Below are 18,725 nucleotides of genomic sequence, written 5' to 3'. Positions count from 1 at the left end.
AAATGTGTGTATAATCTGTAACTGAAAGCAGTGCTGCTATGCTTTGACAGCAACACAACAAGAGCCAATGCAAAGTTGGGTTTACTTACCAGTTGAGCTCTCCCCGCCATGCGTCAAACAACATGTTAAACAACTCAAGATTTAAAAGTGCATTATGTCAGGGACTTAAAATCAGCCACTCTGCTTTAAGCTTTCCCGAACAAAGATGGACAGTGTGTTCTCTAGAAAGAAAAGGACACTGGATTAAATGGCTTTACTTTTTGTTTACCCATGATCATGGCCCCCGTTTGGCTGCTTTCCTCGGGTAATGTCTGAATGAGAGGAAAGATTTACGAGCCTTGTCTCAGCTTTCATTACTGAGACTTACTGATGGCTGCCAGCAGTGTCTCTGCACTGCTTGGTTGAATCAGTGTTTGACCCTGCCTGAATGATTGATACCCTCCAAAAGTAGCAACAAATAATAAAAAACACGACACAGGCATCAAGGGATTCCCTGTAGATATATATATATTGTCGCTTGTGGTCTTTTTGTGCATTAAAACAAAATAAGATTCCCAGCCTGTAGTTGTTACTTTAGATCATGATTCTTTCCGTGTGAAGGAATGGACTCAGAAAGCAGAACCCAACCAGACGATGGTCACTATTACAGTAACAAAGCAAGCTTTCTTGTACATTTCTCTTTCAAAGCTGTGTTAATAGTGTTGTTACGCGGCGGAGACCCTTCAGTGCATTTTAAAAATATATTTATATATTTATTGATTTGTACACTGTCAGGGTCAGCCCCCATTTAAGAACAAAAACCAGGCAAAAATAGACAAAACATGACCAGTTAAAACAAAGCCACACACACAAATTCGCCTCACAAATCCAGACATATATTTACATGAGAAGAGACTCAGTTGTTACGTCATGTTAGATGAGAGAAAAAGAAGATAGATATATACAGAATGTGACCTTAAACAAACCCCACTTCAGTGCATATTAACTGAACGTCCATGACATAAGAGCAGTTTGTGCCAAAAGAACCTGTTGGTGCTCATATTTTTATATGTTAGATTCATGTTGCTCAAATTCTAGTCTCACACCGTTTGCTCTCACACAGAAAACTGGCAGGGCTCGGAACATAACAATGACTGAGCTGGTACTGTGTGCTCACCTTTCTGAAGTGACCAGAAAAAGGTGTGGCTTAGCACCTTAGACAGCTTTCAGACAATCATAAAGTTAATCAGAATGACTAAAAAAAATAACATTATTTCCTGCAACTGAGTAATCTTTATAATTACCTCAGTCATCTCTGGTGAAGCGAGCTACTAGCAGAGTGTAAGAACCAGATGAATCCATGTAGTGGACTTTTTGCTTTTCACTCATTTTCTTAGTCACCCTCTGGTTTATGCGTAAATATAAATTCAAGTCAACAAGTCTGTCTTCAAGTAAAAGTCTGCAGCTGTGACACACACACACACACACACACACACACACACACACACACACACACACACACACACACACACACACACACACAGACATGTTGTGCCACCCAGCCAACAGTTCTGGGAAGTGGCAGCCAAAGCTATGCCTTATTGTTGTAGCCAGATGTAACAACCAATATCTGCCGAGTAAAAAGGTTAAGACCTGTAAGGCAATATACCAAGAGAGGAAATTTAACGTGGAGTAAACTTTGCTGTGTTTTTGGGAGGTTGGGAAATAATTTTCAGAACTTTTTTTTCCCAAAGCAAGAGCTGAATCATACTGCCAAACAGTGGTGTGGGAGGAGGAGCCTGACTGGACAGAAATCTCCAAACCACTTCAGGAAAATAACCAAAACCATCTCGTCATCGACATTGCCAGTGTGAAGAGGATTGTGGTGCCTCAGATGCACACATGCAATTTTTGTGATGGGCACTGGAGATAATGTGTAAGCTCAACTTCCTTATCTTACCTACTTTTTTGTTATTTGTATTTAAACCCAATGTTTTTACATCACAGTGTAGAATAACTTGCTGAAATTGGACAATTTGCTGTAACATTGTGAAAAATGTGGGCAGTCTGGTGGAGTGAAGACATACCAACCCGGAACATCACTTTCTCCTTTCTATGATGCAGTTAATTAAAATCACAACAATCCTTTACACAGTCTTTTGGAAGAACTGGGGGGGCCAGGGCAGGGTCTCTTTGGTAGATGAGGCACTGGAGGGAAGGCACAGACATAGACTTTAATTTGATAAAGTAAAGTAAAGTCTTTTTGCCATTTGAAGAGGATTAGTTTGCTCCCAAAGTAAAAGAAAAGTCCTCTGCCTCTCGTGTACCCTGGGGCACTTAACAAAACAAGACACCTTCATCAGCAAAACACCGTAGAACAGAGATCTTCAGCAGGGGGTCCTCAGAATTACCGCAGGGGGGTCTGCCAAAAAGTTTGATAATCTTTCCAATGTTTTTTTTTTTTCAAAAATATGCCTGAAAATTTACATTAACATGAATGCAACGTATTATTAGTAAAAAATACATTTGTGAAAAAATTATTCTTACATTTACACAACCTTGATGAGAAGCTTACTGGCTCACGGTAGCACCTACGGTAACCATGCACAGATACAATTGAGCTGAAGGTTTCAATGTGACTTCAGAACGTGTGTTTAACATTAACATATGATGTATAAATATATTAAAGGTTGAATATGGAGAGTGAGCAGAACCCCGCCATCTATGTCTCAAGATTGTAGTCGCAACAACAAAATATAATTAAAAGCACTCAGGTTGCCAGGTTGGTCAGACCCGGTCCAGTAGCCTGCAGGAGACCGGGGTTTCTTTTTGAGGCTGTTTGAACACATCCCCCTGCGGCAAATCGCACCATAAAACAAGTATTGCAGAGGAGTTACCGTTACCGTTAGCCGTTACAGCTAAGTAAACATGAAAGTTAGCTTAACTGATCAAGGATAATTGTAGCCATTTCAGCGTGCATTTTAATGCCGTTGAACTCCTTTATCTCAGTCCATTAAGTGAATTCTTGGCCTATATTGACCCTCGTTCTTGCCCGTCTCCGGTCACTCAGCTGCTGGGACAAATAAGCAGCTGCAGGATTGGCAAACTCCATATCACCCAGTGCCAGCCTACAGTAGCTGCACCCAACAACAGACAACCCTGGCAACCCACAATGCCGGCCACTATTGGCTGGTAAAATGTAAACAGAAAGTCATTGTCAAACCATCATTGTCAAGCATTTTTAAAAATATTTATTCAGACAAAATATATTTTTTTATTATACCCCTCAAAACGCCTGTGGTTGAATTCTCTTAAAAATATATGTTTTTTTAATAAAGATTCTACATATTCAAGCTTTAATATGTTAATAATTATCATTGTAATATCTTAGAATTGCATGCACCATAAAAAGCTGTGTGTATAGACTTTCGGACACTTTAGCTGTTAGGCCCATGCAACTTTAATACACTATTTGTAGTAATATTTGCTTCATCTGTCTTTCAGCCTAAAAAACCTTGCCCTATAGTAACAAACATACAATATGCTTATATCCATAGAGCAACCTTGAGAAACAGGATTGTTAAAGCACTCTATAACTCTGTAACATAAGTGGAAAATTACAGTTTGTTTGCTCTGTGGCTCTAACCAATGGGCTTTAACAGGTTTTTTTTCTGTGCGCGTCCTCACGCATGGAGAAGCATGTGACTGCGCGTCCCCGCGGAGTTAGGGGGAAGTGCCTCCACGGTGCAACAGTATTGTCTCGGCGTGAAACCTCTCCAGCGTGGCAGGGTCTGTGAAGGAGACTGGGCTGTCCTTACGCGTATGAAAACTTGATTTCTTTGACCAAATAAACACAGTGAGAAGTCGTATGCAAAGCGAGTGAGGATTTTACGGAGTCATATCAGTGAATACTAAAGGGTTTTTGGTTTATTTCTCGACGGGCCCCGGATACAGCTTTGACACCGAGAGAGAGACTCAACTCCGGTCGTTTCGTCCTGACATGGACACAGGAACTGTACCAGAAAAGAAAAGGTAACGTCTATGCTAATAGCTACGCAGCAGGCTGTGTTGTTGTTTAAGAGCCGCCCCAACAACTTTGGTCCTCGACTGGGACTGAATAAATGCTATTAATGTGACATTATAGGTTTTTTTCCAAGGTTAACTGCTAGTTCAGCGTGCTTTTTTTCGCGTTTGCTAGCGACGCTGTTATCATTAGCAGGCTGCTAACAAAGCTAGCTAAGTTAGCTTTCATAGAACATCTGTTGGCGTTAAACTGTTTATTTACAAAGCTTAATGTTAACTAATCTCGCCAGTAACTTTGTGTCTTTGTGTATTTCTTTTAATAATATCCGCTTTTTAATTATTTGTTACCTCGTCAGACACCGTTACTACGCTTTTGTTTGTGTTGAAACCTAGATGTTAACATTATTAACCTTTAATGTGACATAATGTGTCTCATTGAAAGGGCATCTATGGTAGTATTTGTATGATGTGCCAGTGTTGATAGTGTTGAGTGAAAAGTAGCTGGACCTCATGTGAGCAGTACTGGAGAGTGGTGGTGTGAGGTTTCTGATGAAATATTTAGGGTTTTAGTACAGCTGGCCTTGGTGTGAGTTTCTCTTCTTTTTCTGGACTGGCAAAACTGAATTAAGAGAAGAGAATCCTTTATTAATCCCATCTTTTCAGTGCTACACCAGCAAAAGAGGATAATGCAAATAACAAAAGCATTAATAGCCGAGGCAAAATATAATAATACCTCATGTAAACAGTAAAAAAGAAATTTAACAGTTTAAAGTAAAACGAGAGGGGTATTTATTGTTTATATAGCTGGTTAAACTACTTTTATTTCCACTACTTGTAGTATCTTAATATTGTAATATCTTTCATAACTTTAATCGTTATTTAAGTGCCAAATTAGATGTTCCTGGTTCCTCTGTCCCAGAAGGCAATTAGGTAATCAAGCATCAGTGGGTGGTCCATCTACTGCTGATCATTACTAATAAAATAGATGTTTTTCTTTGTGTGACTTATTGATTTTTTTTTTTTATTTATTGATTGTCTGTAATGATCAAGCCTGGCAGAGTCTACCTATATTGTAATGTGTAGTTGACCTGCGTGGTGTTTCTTGACCCAGACCCTGCATCAGACAGATTGCTTTTCTGGGCCTTTCTGTCATTGACAGACATGCTAAATATGCGGACAGGTGGCAGACTTTTGAGTGCAAAGCTTGATTTGATAACAGTCCTCTGTTCCACTTTGGGTGTACTTTTACTGAAGAGATTCAGATTTTTAAGAGTTAGTAATGAGAGATGTCTTTGACACATTGATAACTCAACATGGGTGATATTTGTTCCATAGAGGTTAAATTCTGTTTCATCCCACATGCTAAGAATCCCACTGGGCTGTTGTTGCACTGAAATGGTTGCATGGCATGTGTTAAAACCTCCGTCTATTGAAATAGTATAGTCGTTATGGTCCTTTCCGTTTCAAGCAATTGCCTTGGTGAGGTTATGTGGTTGTCTTTAGTCTAGGGATGGGAATTGGTTTTGATTGATTGATTGGTGACAAATTGGAATCTGAACCAGAATCGAATGCCTCCCGGGCTCATCGGTTCCTTTTATCAATTCTGGCAGTTGACAGTTATGCAATGCAAAACAATTAGGTCAAACTAATGCATCAACACTGCTGGAAACTTGGAACAAGACTGAAAGGAAGAAACGGTCCAAAACGTTGTTATAATAACGATAGCCCAGAATTGATGCTGGCATAGTATCAATAAAATCTTATCAGTTCCCACCCCTATTGTAGACTACATCAAGTTACCCCATGGCATGAGCTTTACGCACTCAATTTGAAATCTGGCGCTTTGTATAGGGCTAGGTAAAAGATCAGAATCCTGTTGAGTTTCAGTCAATATGTGTATATATTTTTTTTTTATCTCAGCAGAACTCAAGAGTTGTGGTCAGGTTTGACGCCATTTTGGCTGGTGTCTTTGAGGTGTGAGGTGTTATTATTTCTGTCTCATCTCTTAATCACTAGGCCTTGACGTCAATAGGAGCAGCCAAATGTGTGTAGCGATTCACTGCCTGCCAAGTTGCAGAGTACCCTGCTGTTTCAACCTGTGTGCAGGCTAGATAGAACTTGAAAAGGAAATATGTTACTTGCGGGTACAATGCATAGATATCTCTGGTTTGTGTGCACATTTTTCTAAAGGAAAACAAGCAGTTTAAACTTACTTAGCTGTAATTGTGAGGACCGATTGTGCAGGGAAATTGCTCTTCACTGGAGGGTAATGTCTCAAAAGGACACATGTCAGAAATAATTTCCAAGTGTTTTGTTGTGCAGTAAGATGTTGAACCCCACATTTATCTGTGCTAAAATGTCTGCTTTTGCTTTCTTCATTAACAAATACTCCACTCTCACAATGAGTGTTTCATAATAACAATTCAAGGAAGGAAGTATGAAAACAATACCTCCATTACACAATGTCTTCAACATAGTGCACATTTAAAATGTGTAGTTGAACACATTTGTCAGTGCTGATCAGTTGTACAGTTCTACTACTTACTTTACTACTACAAAGTTAAGTGTCCAAAATGTGCACGAATAAAATATTTCAGTATTTCATCTGTCTTTGGACTCACATTTGTATTCACATGGACAATGCCACTTTCTGTCAACAAATAATGATAACTATTACTTACATAATGATGCAAAATCACCACGAAGCAAGCAGGGAGGCGTTAATTGTCTCTGCTAAGCTTCACTGAAGCTGCTGCTGGCGATGCGCGTGTCTGTGAGCTCCCCCGCGTTCACACTTTGATCTGGAAGCGCACAAACAGGCTCCTTTTTACAACTGAATTACTAAAGGTAAAGAGACTAAATTAAAACAAAAATGGAACAAATTTATAAGGGCAAATAAGAGCGAAACAGGCGCACTGTCAAACACTTGTGGTTTGATCCCTGGTGGTTCGATCCAGAGTCTATAGTCTACATGTCGGAGTTTCCTAGGGCAGGATACCGAACCCACGCCGTGCTTGTGACTGTTAATTGCTCCTAGTTGGCAGGTGGTACTTTACATGGTAGTACAGTATGAATGGAGTGCTGGCTAGGGCTGGGTACTGAACGTTGATTATTTCAGGTACCAACTGAATTGCCTCTGTAGTATCGAATATTGAAAAAGTCCTTGTATTTCATTACCCAAGGAGTAAATCTCATCAGCGTCGGTGTGCCAGTGATTGGCTGTCTAATGTTACACGCCATAGAGGCATGCGGGAAAAACACATCTGTCCGAGCCTCCCTGAAGGCGACTCGACTACTTACTTGTCTGCTAACGGTTAAGGATAGGTTAACAAGCATCAACTATCATTTAGAAAAAAGCCCAAATTGGCATCTCTAATTGGTACTAAATATTTTTGAATGATCTGTGTTGTGTTGTTAAGCTCTTTGAATGGTCGCTAAGACTAGAAACGTGCTACAAATACAGTAAGAGAACAACCATTTTCAGGTCTTCTCTCGCTACTGTTGAAGAGATTTTGATTCATCACATCAACTGTAATATTTTAGATGAACTTCTTCAAAATTTTGAAAGGAATTTTTTTTTTTAATTAAGACATTGCTAGTTTTTTGTTAAACTTTAATCTAATTGGACATATGTTGAAAAGTCAGTAGTGTAGATGATAAAACTCCCAAAACCATAACTTTTGAGCAAAGTGGAAAGTCCGACGGTGTTGTGCACCTGTATCCCAGGCAGCTGTCTTTCTCTTGTCACATTTAAGGTAAAACCATCTAACATTTGTTTTTGGGTTTGGTATACCCACTTCCTGCAAAACTGCATTTCTAGCCGAAAAGAATGGCACATTTGTGAGTGTCTGCTATTTTAATGAATGATTCCATTTAACACACGTCAGCATGAGATGAATCTTTGTAAAGGACGAAGCATGGAAAGTGGAAGGAAGTAAAATACTTGTTTAGCTGTTTTTGTACAATCCACATTGACTGACTGTCAGACGAGCCCAACCCGAATAAATGGGCCCTGTGTATTTAGTTGTAGTAGTCTTTTGAGCTATGTTCACATGGTTAGGGATTTTTTTTTTTATGTCTCCCAGTGGAGAGGGACAGGCAAGTGTCCCTGTTGGAAGTAGGGAATTATTTTTATTGTATACTGTAACAGAAACATCGTATATGCCTTTAAGCTACCACTGAGGGTGAACATCTCAGATGCAACGGCCGAAAATTGTGTAATATATGCGTTGGAAAAAAACTGATATTGCTTCTTAATAGACCAGGAAATTGTTGTAATATACGACGTGACAAACTCCAGAAATTCCCCACGCTGCAGTAATGGTGACTTAAATCCTTATTAATGAACTAAGAACTAGCTCAGGTGGGAACATTTGATCAAGGTAAAGAAAACTAAGCAGAGTTTTCACCAAGGAAATGGAAAATATAACAGCATAAAATGCTCATTCAGTTTCCTGTGAGAGGTCCTCACAGGAATTTCTGTCTTCATTTGATTAATTATTGAGTAGCCAAACAGAAAGAAATATCTGCATCACCACCCCTGAACCATCATACTGACCTATCGCTCTATTATTCCACCTTCAATATAAGATGCAATATTGATTTTTATCACCCACTACAATATTCAAAGCATGTTAGTAAAACACTAATAACTGAGGAATTCAGGGAAGACCCCTCCTATGCTGCTTCCTACAAGTCATCAAACATCATGCCACGGGTTAATTTGTCTGTAAAACGGTTTTATTCCCAGAGTTGCTTTGCTATTTTTTCCCATAGTGAGTTGAGCTTTTAGTTGTGGTGATTCCCTGAACTTGATTACATAATAGATTAGAGAGTGTTTACTGTCACACTAAACAAGACTGGCAGATTGTGAGCACATTTCTCTTGTAAAATAAGCCAGCCCCGTAGCAACAAAATACACAAGCAACTCTGGTAGCATTCGCAAAGCTTTTTATTTTTTTATTAATTGTACACTGGTTTGTATTCCCACTAAAATCAGCATTACATTTTGTTTATGTAATAGCAATCATTCTTATCAGAAAACAGAGTCCAAGTCCAAATAAAGCTATGGGAACTGGAGATGTGATTGTGTATGCAGTGAGGCATCACGCAGAGGACTGCTGGGCATGCATGAACATGTGCATTAATGGTGTTATGTAATCGTGGCCTCTCTGCTCTCCTTTGTTTTAACGTCAAGGGAACATTTTTGTTTTCTTTGCATGTTTCATGTAAAGGAATCAAGCTGTTTTCTTCTCCCTTTTGTAATTCTGAACACAGTACTTTTTTTTTATAATTATCACAATGGAACAAAAGTAAGTGATTGTATTAGACATTTGTCACAGGGCTGTGAAAAGAGATTATGCTTTCACCACAATCTGCGGTCTTTTATGATTAGCTTAACTTTACTTACTGAAATCACCTGTGGCTCAGACACTGCACTGTTTATGTTGAATGTAGGCTTAGTAAGTGCTTCTCATTATACCCTTGTATTGAATGGAATCAAGTGTTACGCATTAAACTGATACTATAAAAGTACCGCGGTACCCTGCCGTTAAAAACAATACTATTTCACGTTTTATTAGTATTGGTACTTTATGATCTTTTATGTGGCAGCGTGTCTGTGTGCATCTTCTCTCTGCTTTCTCACGGCCTGCAGCCAGAGAGGGCGCGTTATCATGGTCACTCACAGAGAAGACAGACAACGGCTGGTAGTGGCATCGGTGCTCCTGCCGGCCATCCTAGGCTTGCTGAAAACGCAGACGCACAGTCAGCTATTTTGCTTACGTAGCCGACAGTAAGGGCAAGCCAGCCAACACATTCAACTTGGCGAAACATCTAGCTGACAAAGATGCAGACTTGTTCAAAGAGTTAAGCGATAGATAACATAAATATCCCCCCGGTGTAACATTAAGTCAAGCAGCAGAGTTACACAAGGCAATCTGGGGTAAAGCTAACTGTTTAACTGTCCGCTGCAGTTCCACACATCTCTGTATTCAAACACAACGTTCACGCTGGTAACATTGACTTTACCATAACATGCGCTGGTGTTCACAAGTATGCCAATCGACACCACCAGTTATAAATGATCTATTTTAAGTCAATCAGTACTGGTAATATAATCATATCATGCTCATTTTTGTCACTTTATAATACAGATTGTAATTTGTAAAAGAAAATGGTCTGATTAGAGCACAGACCTCCACTGGGTCTGGGTCGTTTGTGTTGTACTTTAGTGCACCATTATAGTATGCATGCTAATGATCAGGGGTTGGAACTTTATCAACATAAAATGCAAATTGATCTTATTTTATGAATAGAACAAAGAATGTGAAGTAGCTGTGAAGCTCAGCTTGTACAAAATATATATTTTTATTTTTACTTCAGAAGTTTAAGTGTTTTAATGAATGAAAAGAAATAAATAACTTTTAAGTTCCACGTTCTATCATCTAATATTTTATTCCATTACTTTTGATGATGTTTTAGTTTTCTGCTGTGGTATAGTTTCTGTATGGAGATATTTTAGGCAGGCATTGTTCCGAAGTCATAATTTTGGTGTCGTGACCGCACTAATGGAATATTACAGCTGATCTTCATTTGAATAGGATTTGCAATAACATACAGGAAGCATCCGATAGAGAGGGGTGCAGCCATTACAGAGGAAAACAATTTGTATACTGGCTTGTACTAATCACTCATGCAGCCTCCAATAGGACCCTTTTTATAACATTGTGGGGCGTTTATCTGTCATTAGATCATCAGATGCTTAGCCAGTAGAATAGCAAGATGACTTTCCTAGTGTTCCCTGTGTACAATGGCTTCTTTACATGAATGTAGGTTGGAGGTGTTTGTTACAGTAGGATTCAAAAGTCCGACTAATAAGAAAGGAAATGCGTTGATACAATAAAGAAGTGGTTGCATAACTCTAAGATCAGCTTTCACTATTGTCCAGATATTCTGGCTATGTCTCTTGGGATTGACAGAAGCTATTGTAAATATTTGACAGTGGTATTGGCAAATGTGCAAACATGTGGATGAATGTATACGCTTGTAGTTGTAATTGAGGTCTGGATTGAAACATGTTTATGCTACAGTACACAAACATATTTGAGAGGAGGAGGATTGTTGGTATGTAAGATCTTCAGTTACACACAATTTGTATCTGCGGGAATTTGTCATCAAATGGGGATTAGATGAACAAGGGAAGATATCCATTAGAATTGTAGTTTGGCCATGATTCAACATGGGTTAGATTTTTGCATTTGTTTTTTAAATTCCTAGTGTTATAAGTGATTTCTAATTTACTTCCTTGTTTTCTGCAGTTTGAACACCACCCGCTAGTAAACTATTTTTGCTGCTATATGCAACTATGTAGGAAGGCACCATGTGTTTGCAGACTCGCAGATGTTTTTCTTAGGCATAGGTCAGTTCCAAAGTTGGGGCTTCCCAAGAGACAAAAGCCACACACTTTTTGCCCATAGCACTTAATTCTTAATCTGGTTGGTCTGAAACCAAAAGCATTCCTTACCCTAGCCTTTGGAAAATGTGTCTGCAACCCTGCCAGGTGATTTGATACGCAGTCAGCTGATTTTAGTCAGCTGGTCCATTTACTTGTTAGAGGGCCATAAATAACAACATGGCCTTGGTCAGTGATGTAAGTATGTAACAGATCAATTTCAATTAGGTGTACATTTCAAAGCTGAGGACTTTTGAACTGCTGTTTATTTTGTTGTGATGCTCAAGTTTCTAAATGCATTTTGAGGGCGTGGTTGTGAGAGTGATAATGGCAAAAAGTCAACAGCGGTCAGTCAGGTAATGCGATTATTTTTTCTAATTTAGCCATTTATGTTAGTGTTCAAGAGAGCTTCATGTATGTTAACCAATACAAACTCAAATCAAGATTCAAATCAGTGCTTAGGTGAAAAGTAAAGGTTTTTCCATTGTTAAAAATCAATACAATAAAGTGAATCATTTGAATCATGACTTGCACAAGTCAATGTGTCCTTTTAAAGTTATTTTAAAATACTGCCAGTGCAATAAAATCTTGCTTTCAGTGTGATGAGAGTCCATTAGCCAGACCTTGGATAGCTGCCTGGATAAATGCTTGGTCTAATATGGGGCTTTTAGAAGCAGTAAGCAGCAGTGATGAGGCATGCATTTGTAACAACAATAGGATCATATGACAGTTTGTTTGTCACTCACGCGGTGTTTGTGTGTGTTCTCTGTGTTAGGGCCAGTATTATCATTCTCCTCCCTGTAGATCCATTCAGTCACTCGTAAATGTCAGGATGATTGGTGTTGCAATGAAGCTTGGCTGTGCACCCAGAGACAAACAGGAAAATCCATGCCCGGACTCCCAGCCAATCACTCTGAGGGGGCGGACTCCATTTATTTTGGTCAGCAGCCAATAAGACGGTTGCAGATAGCCATGTATGTAAATGAGTCTGACAGGGGTCCAGACGGCTGCTTGGCTGTGAGCTCCCTTGTTGCGGACTCCAGCTGCTGCAGCCTCCCAAGTGACAGGCTAGTGGCCAGCCAGACACTGGAAGGAGGGATGTCAGCTCTTGTGGTGTGCATAGTGGGATCAAAACCAGGATGTGTCCAAGCTGCTGCTGACCCACCACCACCTGTCTCTCGCAGGGTGAGCTCGGAGCGGAGGAAGGAGAAGTCAAGGGATGCAGCGCGATGCCGGCGCGGGAAGGAGTCGGAGGTGTTCTACGAGCTGGCCCAGCAGCTGCCCCTACCCCACAGTGTCAGCTCCAGCCTGGACAAGGCTTCGATAATGAGGCTCATCATCAGCTACCTGCGAATGAGAAAACTGCTCAGCACTGGTCAGTATCTGTCTGTATCCTAGTGATACATTATTGTCTTTTTAGGCAGCTCGAGAATGGATTGTTTTGATTAAGGTTCCAGATATATAAGCCACAATTAAAAGGATCTTTTGGCAGAAGGAAATTACACCCTTAGAAGAGTGTAAGAAAAAGTGAGTGCAGTTTTAGATGCAGGGGAAAGCATTGAGTTAGCTACTTTAATAAATGACTTAGCCATACACAAGTATAGATCCCTCTGCAGATATGGCTGTGAGTAGTGTGTTTCCTTTGTGCTGCAGTGTCCTGCCCTGCAAACTTTTCATGTCAAATTCCTCGTTTTTCTTTTTTTCATTTTCTTTCACTGCCTTACTTATCTTTCTCATCCCCTCTGTGTTATCGCCCCTAGATGAGCCAATGGAAGAAGAGGAAACAGAGCTTGATAACCAGCTAAACGGCTCATACCTAAAGGCTCTGGACGGCTTTCTCATGGTGCTGTCTGAAGATGGAGATATGATTTATCTTACCGAGAATGTCAACAAGTGCCTGGGGCTGGCACAGGTTGGTCTGATTTGCCCTGGTTTATGTCAGCATTAAAGTGAGAACATAAAATTGATGGGACAAAATAAAATATGGTTACTGTTTTTACACATACTGTTAAATAACAGACACACACACTAGGCCTGTTTTTGTCATGACACAGTGTCTACCATGAAAAACTGTAAACTGCTGCATGTACATGGTAACAAGATTTGCACTGTCCTCTCTTTTTTCGTTACAGTTTGACCTGACGGGACACAGTGTGTTTGACTTCATACATCCCTGCGACCAGGAAGAGCTGAGGGAGATGCTGGTCCACAAAACAGGTGAAGGACAACGGTAGTGAGCGGTGTAACATTGTAAAAACTCACTAATGGACAGAATCAGGCACACACAAGCACTCTGGTGCTCCAATCAGCAAGGAATCCAATTTGCTTTGTGCTTAAAAATTCAGAGCAGGAGGCTGTCAAAACAAGTTATTTTCCCACTTCAGCCCTGAGGTCAAAGTGATTAGAGTTGGCTCGTTTTTGTGACCTTTCACTCGCCATTACTGGAGCATTACTGGCACATTTTCAGTTTTTCTTGCTTACTATTTTTTATTTTTGTTTACCATTGATTTCAGTTGAGTTTCTTAGTAGAACTGTTAAATCAAATGAATTAGACTAAAACATCCCAGTTCTTCCTTCTGAAATGTGCTACAAAACATAATTTGTTTTCCATGCAAACCATGTATTTGAGCCCACATTTGCTTTTTCTACTAGACACTTTAGTACACATATACATGTTACGATAGCAGCTTTAACGGCCCGTAACTCTACTTCCTTTATTTAACTTGCCATAGCTGACCATGGTGTTTTACTACTTAATGTTGCCCAAGAATGCAAATGTGGACTGTTGGCACAAGTTTATAATAAAACACTGAAATAAAAAATGAAACAGAGGTAGTCAATATCTCTTCCTGTTTGTGTGATTTCAGGCTCCAAAAAGGCCAAGGAACCAAACACAGAGCGCAGCTTCTTCCTCCGAATGAAATGCACTCTCACAAGCAGGGGCCGCACTGTCAATGTGAAATCAGCAACATGGAAGGTAGGCCACAGTTCAATAGAAGAAGAAATGCTTTCTCAGAAATGTATCAAAAACAGTCTAAGTACTAATGTAACTATTACTGTCATTTTAACATGTGCAAGTACGCTTATCAACACCAGGGATGTTAGTGAGGTCAATGAAATTTCAGGAAACATTTCAAATGGAAATATATTGTTTAGTTATTCTATTAACTTTAAAGCTACATTAATGTCTCTTTATTGTTGTAGGACATGTCAAATCATGAGACTGTGTAATGATGATGATTATTATATTAGATAACACTCTCAGCCTGTAAAACAGCAAGTAACTACATGTAATCATTTAAGTATAAAAGTATTTTAAAAGTGTGTTGATGTAGAACTTACATCTGAATAATGTTGGCCTACAGGCGCAGATAAAGGAAATTATGCATTTTAAAGGACAAACTGGAAATATACAGACTCCCTAGAAATGTTTTTCTCTGCTTGGGGTCTGGAAATACTAAATGATACTAAACATGTTCTGACCCTCTGGTCGTCGCCTTCTAGGTGCTCCACTGCTCAGGTCATGTCCGTGTATATGGCAGCCACACTGAGGAGACTCCCATCGGGCACAACGAGCCACCTGTCCCCTACCTGGTTTTGATCTGTGACCCCATCCAACATCCCTCCAACATTGAGGTCCCTCTGGACACCAAGACCTTTCTCAGCCGCCACACAATGGACATGAAGTTCACGTATTGTGACGAGAGGTGAGTTTGCCAATCTGAGTGAATATTAAGAAGCTTTCAGCTACTTAGGCCAGCTGTGAAGTACTTTTTGTTGGCTGTTGTTGCCAAAACCCTCTCTAGCATGGTATTACAGAGCCCCCTAGTGTTCACTGTAGATACTACAGAACTTTTTTCTGCTTGTCACTGGAAGAATTATGATTATTATTTTTTGCTTGTCCAGAATCACTGAGCTCATGGGTTATGATCCAGAGGACTTGTTGAATCGTTCTGTTTATGAGTACTATCACGCTCTGGACTCAGACCATCTTACCAAGACTCACCACAACTGTAAGCATACACAACAAAAGTGTATTGAATTAATGCAAATTCCGGCTGTTATTTTTGCCAAACCTTTCAAGAAATGTTTGAATCTATCTTTTGTCATTACCCTTTTTTCTCTCTTCTTTTAGTGTTTGCAAAGGGCCAAGTCAGCACAGGCCAGTATCGGATGTTGGCCAAGAGAGGAGGCTTTGTGTGGGTGGAAACTCAAGCCACTGTCATCTACAACAACAAGAACTCCCAGCCACAGTGTGTTGTCTGTGTCAACTTTGTGCTCAGGTACTATAAATGCTCTTCTGAGAATATTTTCAGAACAGATTGGACTGTATTAACCAGTCAGTTTGTTAAGTGAAGTGAGAGAGATGATGAACTGGTTTGTACAGAAAACACTCAATACACTCAATCTTAAAGGCTGCATAACTCTGTTACAGTGGCATCCAGGAGGAGAAACTCATCTTGTCTCTGGAGCAGATCGAGGATGTGAAGCCAGTGAAGGAGGAGCAACAGGAGGAAGAAAAGGCTGTGATCGAGAGCAGCCAGCCTGACATGTCTCCCACCCTGCTGAAGGTGGAGGAGAAGAGCCCAGAGCCGGACGTGATCGAACTGTTCACTCAAGCGGTAAACACCCAGGCTCCAGCTAGCCTGTATGACCAGCTGAAAGAAGTGCCAGAGGCCCTCACCCTGCTGGCCCCAGCTGCTGGAGATGCAATCATCTCCCTGGACTTCAGCTGCCCTGGTAAAACTAGTCCACAGCAGAAATCAGTTTATATGCTGAGTGGTTGAAACTATTCTAACCCCCCGTATCTTGTGGTACAGATTCGGAGATCCAGCTACTGAGGGAGGTCCCTCTCTACAATGATGTAATGCTTCCCTCCACCAGTGACAAGCTGGCTCTGCCTCTTTCCCCTCTGCCGCCCAGCGAGCCTCTCCATGTCACTTCCACCAGCTCTGAGGATGCCAAAGCTAAGAGCTTCGCTCCAACTCCGTCAGCCCCATCAACCAGCTGCAGCTCCCCAGAGGTACAACAAAGTGAATTATTCTCAACTTGTAGTTTAGACAAATAACTTTCCTCTGATACGCACCAATAAGGGAATAATCTTTGACGTCTGTTCTCTTTAGGCTGACAGTTCCATGGACTTTTGTTTCCCCATGGACTCAGAGATGAGCTCAGATTTCAAACTAGATTTGGTGGAGAAGCTGTTTGCCATTGATACAGAGCCCAAGACCCCCTTCAACACACAGGTAATAATGCCAGGAGATACTGTAGATTCCACTGCTTTTAAATCAAGTTAATTGTTGATCTTATAGTGTAAAAGGTTCCTGTACTCTGATTCATAAGACCTGTTATCTCTCATTAAGGCAATGGAAGACTTAGATCTGGAGATGTTGGCTCCCTACATCCCCATGGATGATGACTTCCAGCTGCGCAGTCTGACCCCAGATGAGCCTCTATCTTGTGGACCAGTCAAATCCCTTGAGAGTTCTCCAGTCCACGTCCAGAGCTATCCCAGCTCTCCATTCAGTGCAACAAACAGTCGCACAACTTCCCCAGCACCTCTTAAAGCCCCTACTCCTGCCACAATCATTGCTAAGAGGTAAACTCTCCCAAAGGCATCATATTTATTGCTTTATAACACTTTCTGGGTTAGCTAATCACTGTTGCTGTGCCTTAGGACCCCACAGTTGGACAAAGATGTCTCACTCAGGACACTGGCAGCTCAAAACGCACAGCGCAAAAGAAAACTGGGTGACATAAAAGAGATTATTGGCCAGGTAAGTCCTCAACATCCAAGCATGGTTTATATAGATCTTACTTATATATTCACAGATGGAGAGTTTGAGTGATCGTATTTGATGATTTTCCCAGGGAACTTTGCCCCCAGAACAAGTGGAGCAGGGCAAAAAGCTGAAGGCCTCAGGGTCAGGAACAACCAGGACCATACTTCTGCTGCCTTCAGGTGAATGAACCAGATCTGGGATAAATACTTTATGACTATTGGTTGATACTAAACAACAGCAGAATCATAATTCTTAAATATCTTGTTCTTTCTTTAGAAATGGCGAGTCGTCTGCTGGGCAACACGTCAGACAGCACCACTTCCCTTTTCACCCTGCCGCAGCTCACTCGCTACGATTGCGAGGTCAATGCCCCTTTGCAGGGTCGTCAGTACCTGCTGCAGGGAGAGGAGCTGCTGCGTGCTCTGGACCACGTCAATTGAGTCAATGCTTAGCCTGCTCACTGCTGGACTAGACTGGACACTACAAATTCTCCCTTATATTGTCACTCCCTCTCCAAGACCCCTAACCTCCCCCCACTGCCCCTTATTTATGTATCTGTATGAGTTTGACTGTAGTCTGGCTGCTGTTTGTGCACCTCATGTGATATCTGCAGCATTCCACCGTGGCAAACACCATAGCAGCATCTGGGTTTTGGTGCAAGGGATTCAGGCATCATGAGATGTCCAACTGTTGTTTTTTTTATTTTGTTTGTCTCTTCCGGGAGTCTCTCCGCAGACAACACCTCGACAGATGACCCTATTTCCAGCAGGTCCTCACAGATTCTGGCTCTACTGCCAGCAGTGTATTGTAAGCTTCAGTCGCACAATTTATATTTTCTTAAAAAGAAAAATATTACCAGCAATATATATTAAGCCTTTTTAAAGTCATTTTAATGGGATTTGAACAATTTTATTTTTCCTCCCATACTTGTATGTTGTAGTACTCGTACCTAACAAGATGTCTTTAGTCCAGACGTATGAACATTTTATTTAAACCTTAGATGGTTTGAATGTTATCTCCATTTAATAGTTATCAGTCTTTGAGTCTTTGGTAAATGCATTTAATTGTGTAGCAGTCCAGTACATGTCACTTTATTACTTTACTGTAAGTGTATGTGTTACTGTACATATACCATGGAAATTTTAATCTACTCAGTATGGCTTCACAGCTTTGACGCTTGAGTCTGAGGGTGCGCTTCACTTTTTTTGTTCTCATCATGGAGGATTGGCATTTTTCTCTAACATGAAGGGAATTCATGTTTTCTACTGTGTGACATACTCAAAACAGTCTTTTAAAAAAGGTGCGATATTCATATTTTACTAGTGTGATCATCATCAAAGTAACTCTTTAGTGCAGTTTAATACCAGTGATCCATGCCATATTGTTGGTCTATCATGCTTCTTGTTGCCGTCTAACATTAAATGGCTTTAATAACGTACATTGTTTCAGGTTTCATTAACTTGAAATTTACAAACACTGTATTTTGG

General features: G+C 40.5%; 1 protein-coding gene across 1 annotated transcript; it reads left to right on the top strand.

Moving 5' to 3' along the window:
* Nucleotides 1-3,721: 3,721 nt before the first annotated feature.
* On the top strand, nt 3,722-18,676 carry hif1aa (hypoxia inducible factor 1 subunit alpha a). The gene is made up of 15 exons (XM_083924161.1): nt 3,722-4,011; nt 12,640-12,830; nt 13,216-13,367; nt 13,588-13,672; nt 14,323-14,432; nt 14,960-15,162; nt 15,362-15,468; nt 15,591-15,738; nt 15,891-16,195; nt 16,276-16,478; nt 16,579-16,701; nt 16,819-17,054; nt 17,133-17,232; nt 17,327-17,417; nt 17,515-18,676. Exons 1-15 carry the CDS (start codon nt 3,980-3,982, stop codon nt 17,676-17,678), a joined length of 2,250 nt encoding a protein of 749 aa, XP_083780287.1. The 5' UTR covers nt 3,722-3,979; the 3' UTR covers nt 17,679-18,676.
* The last annotated feature ends 49 nt before the right edge of the window (nt 18,677-18,725 follow it).

The sequence above is a fragment of the Echiichthys vipera genome, assembly GCF_963691815.1.
Source record: "Echiichthys vipera genome assembly, chromosome: 12".
Lineage (NCBI taxonomy): Eukaryota > Metazoa > Chordata > Actinopteri > Perciformes > Trachinidae > Echiichthys > Echiichthys vipera.
This window is presented reverse-complemented; position numbering and strand designations above follow the sequence as displayed.

Coding starts and splice junctions, on each gene's coding strand:
- hif1aa (XM_083924161.1), top strand. CDS start 3,980: ATGGACACAGGAACTGTACCAGAAAAGAAAAG. Junction 13,673..14,322: donor GATGCTGGTCCACAAAACAG/GTGAAGGACAAC, acceptor GTGTGATTTCAG/GCTCCAAAAAGGCCAAGGAA. Junction 14,433..14,959: donor TGAAATCAGCAACATGGAAG/GTAGGCCACAGT, acceptor GTCGCCTTCTAG/GTGCTCCACTGCTCAGGTCA.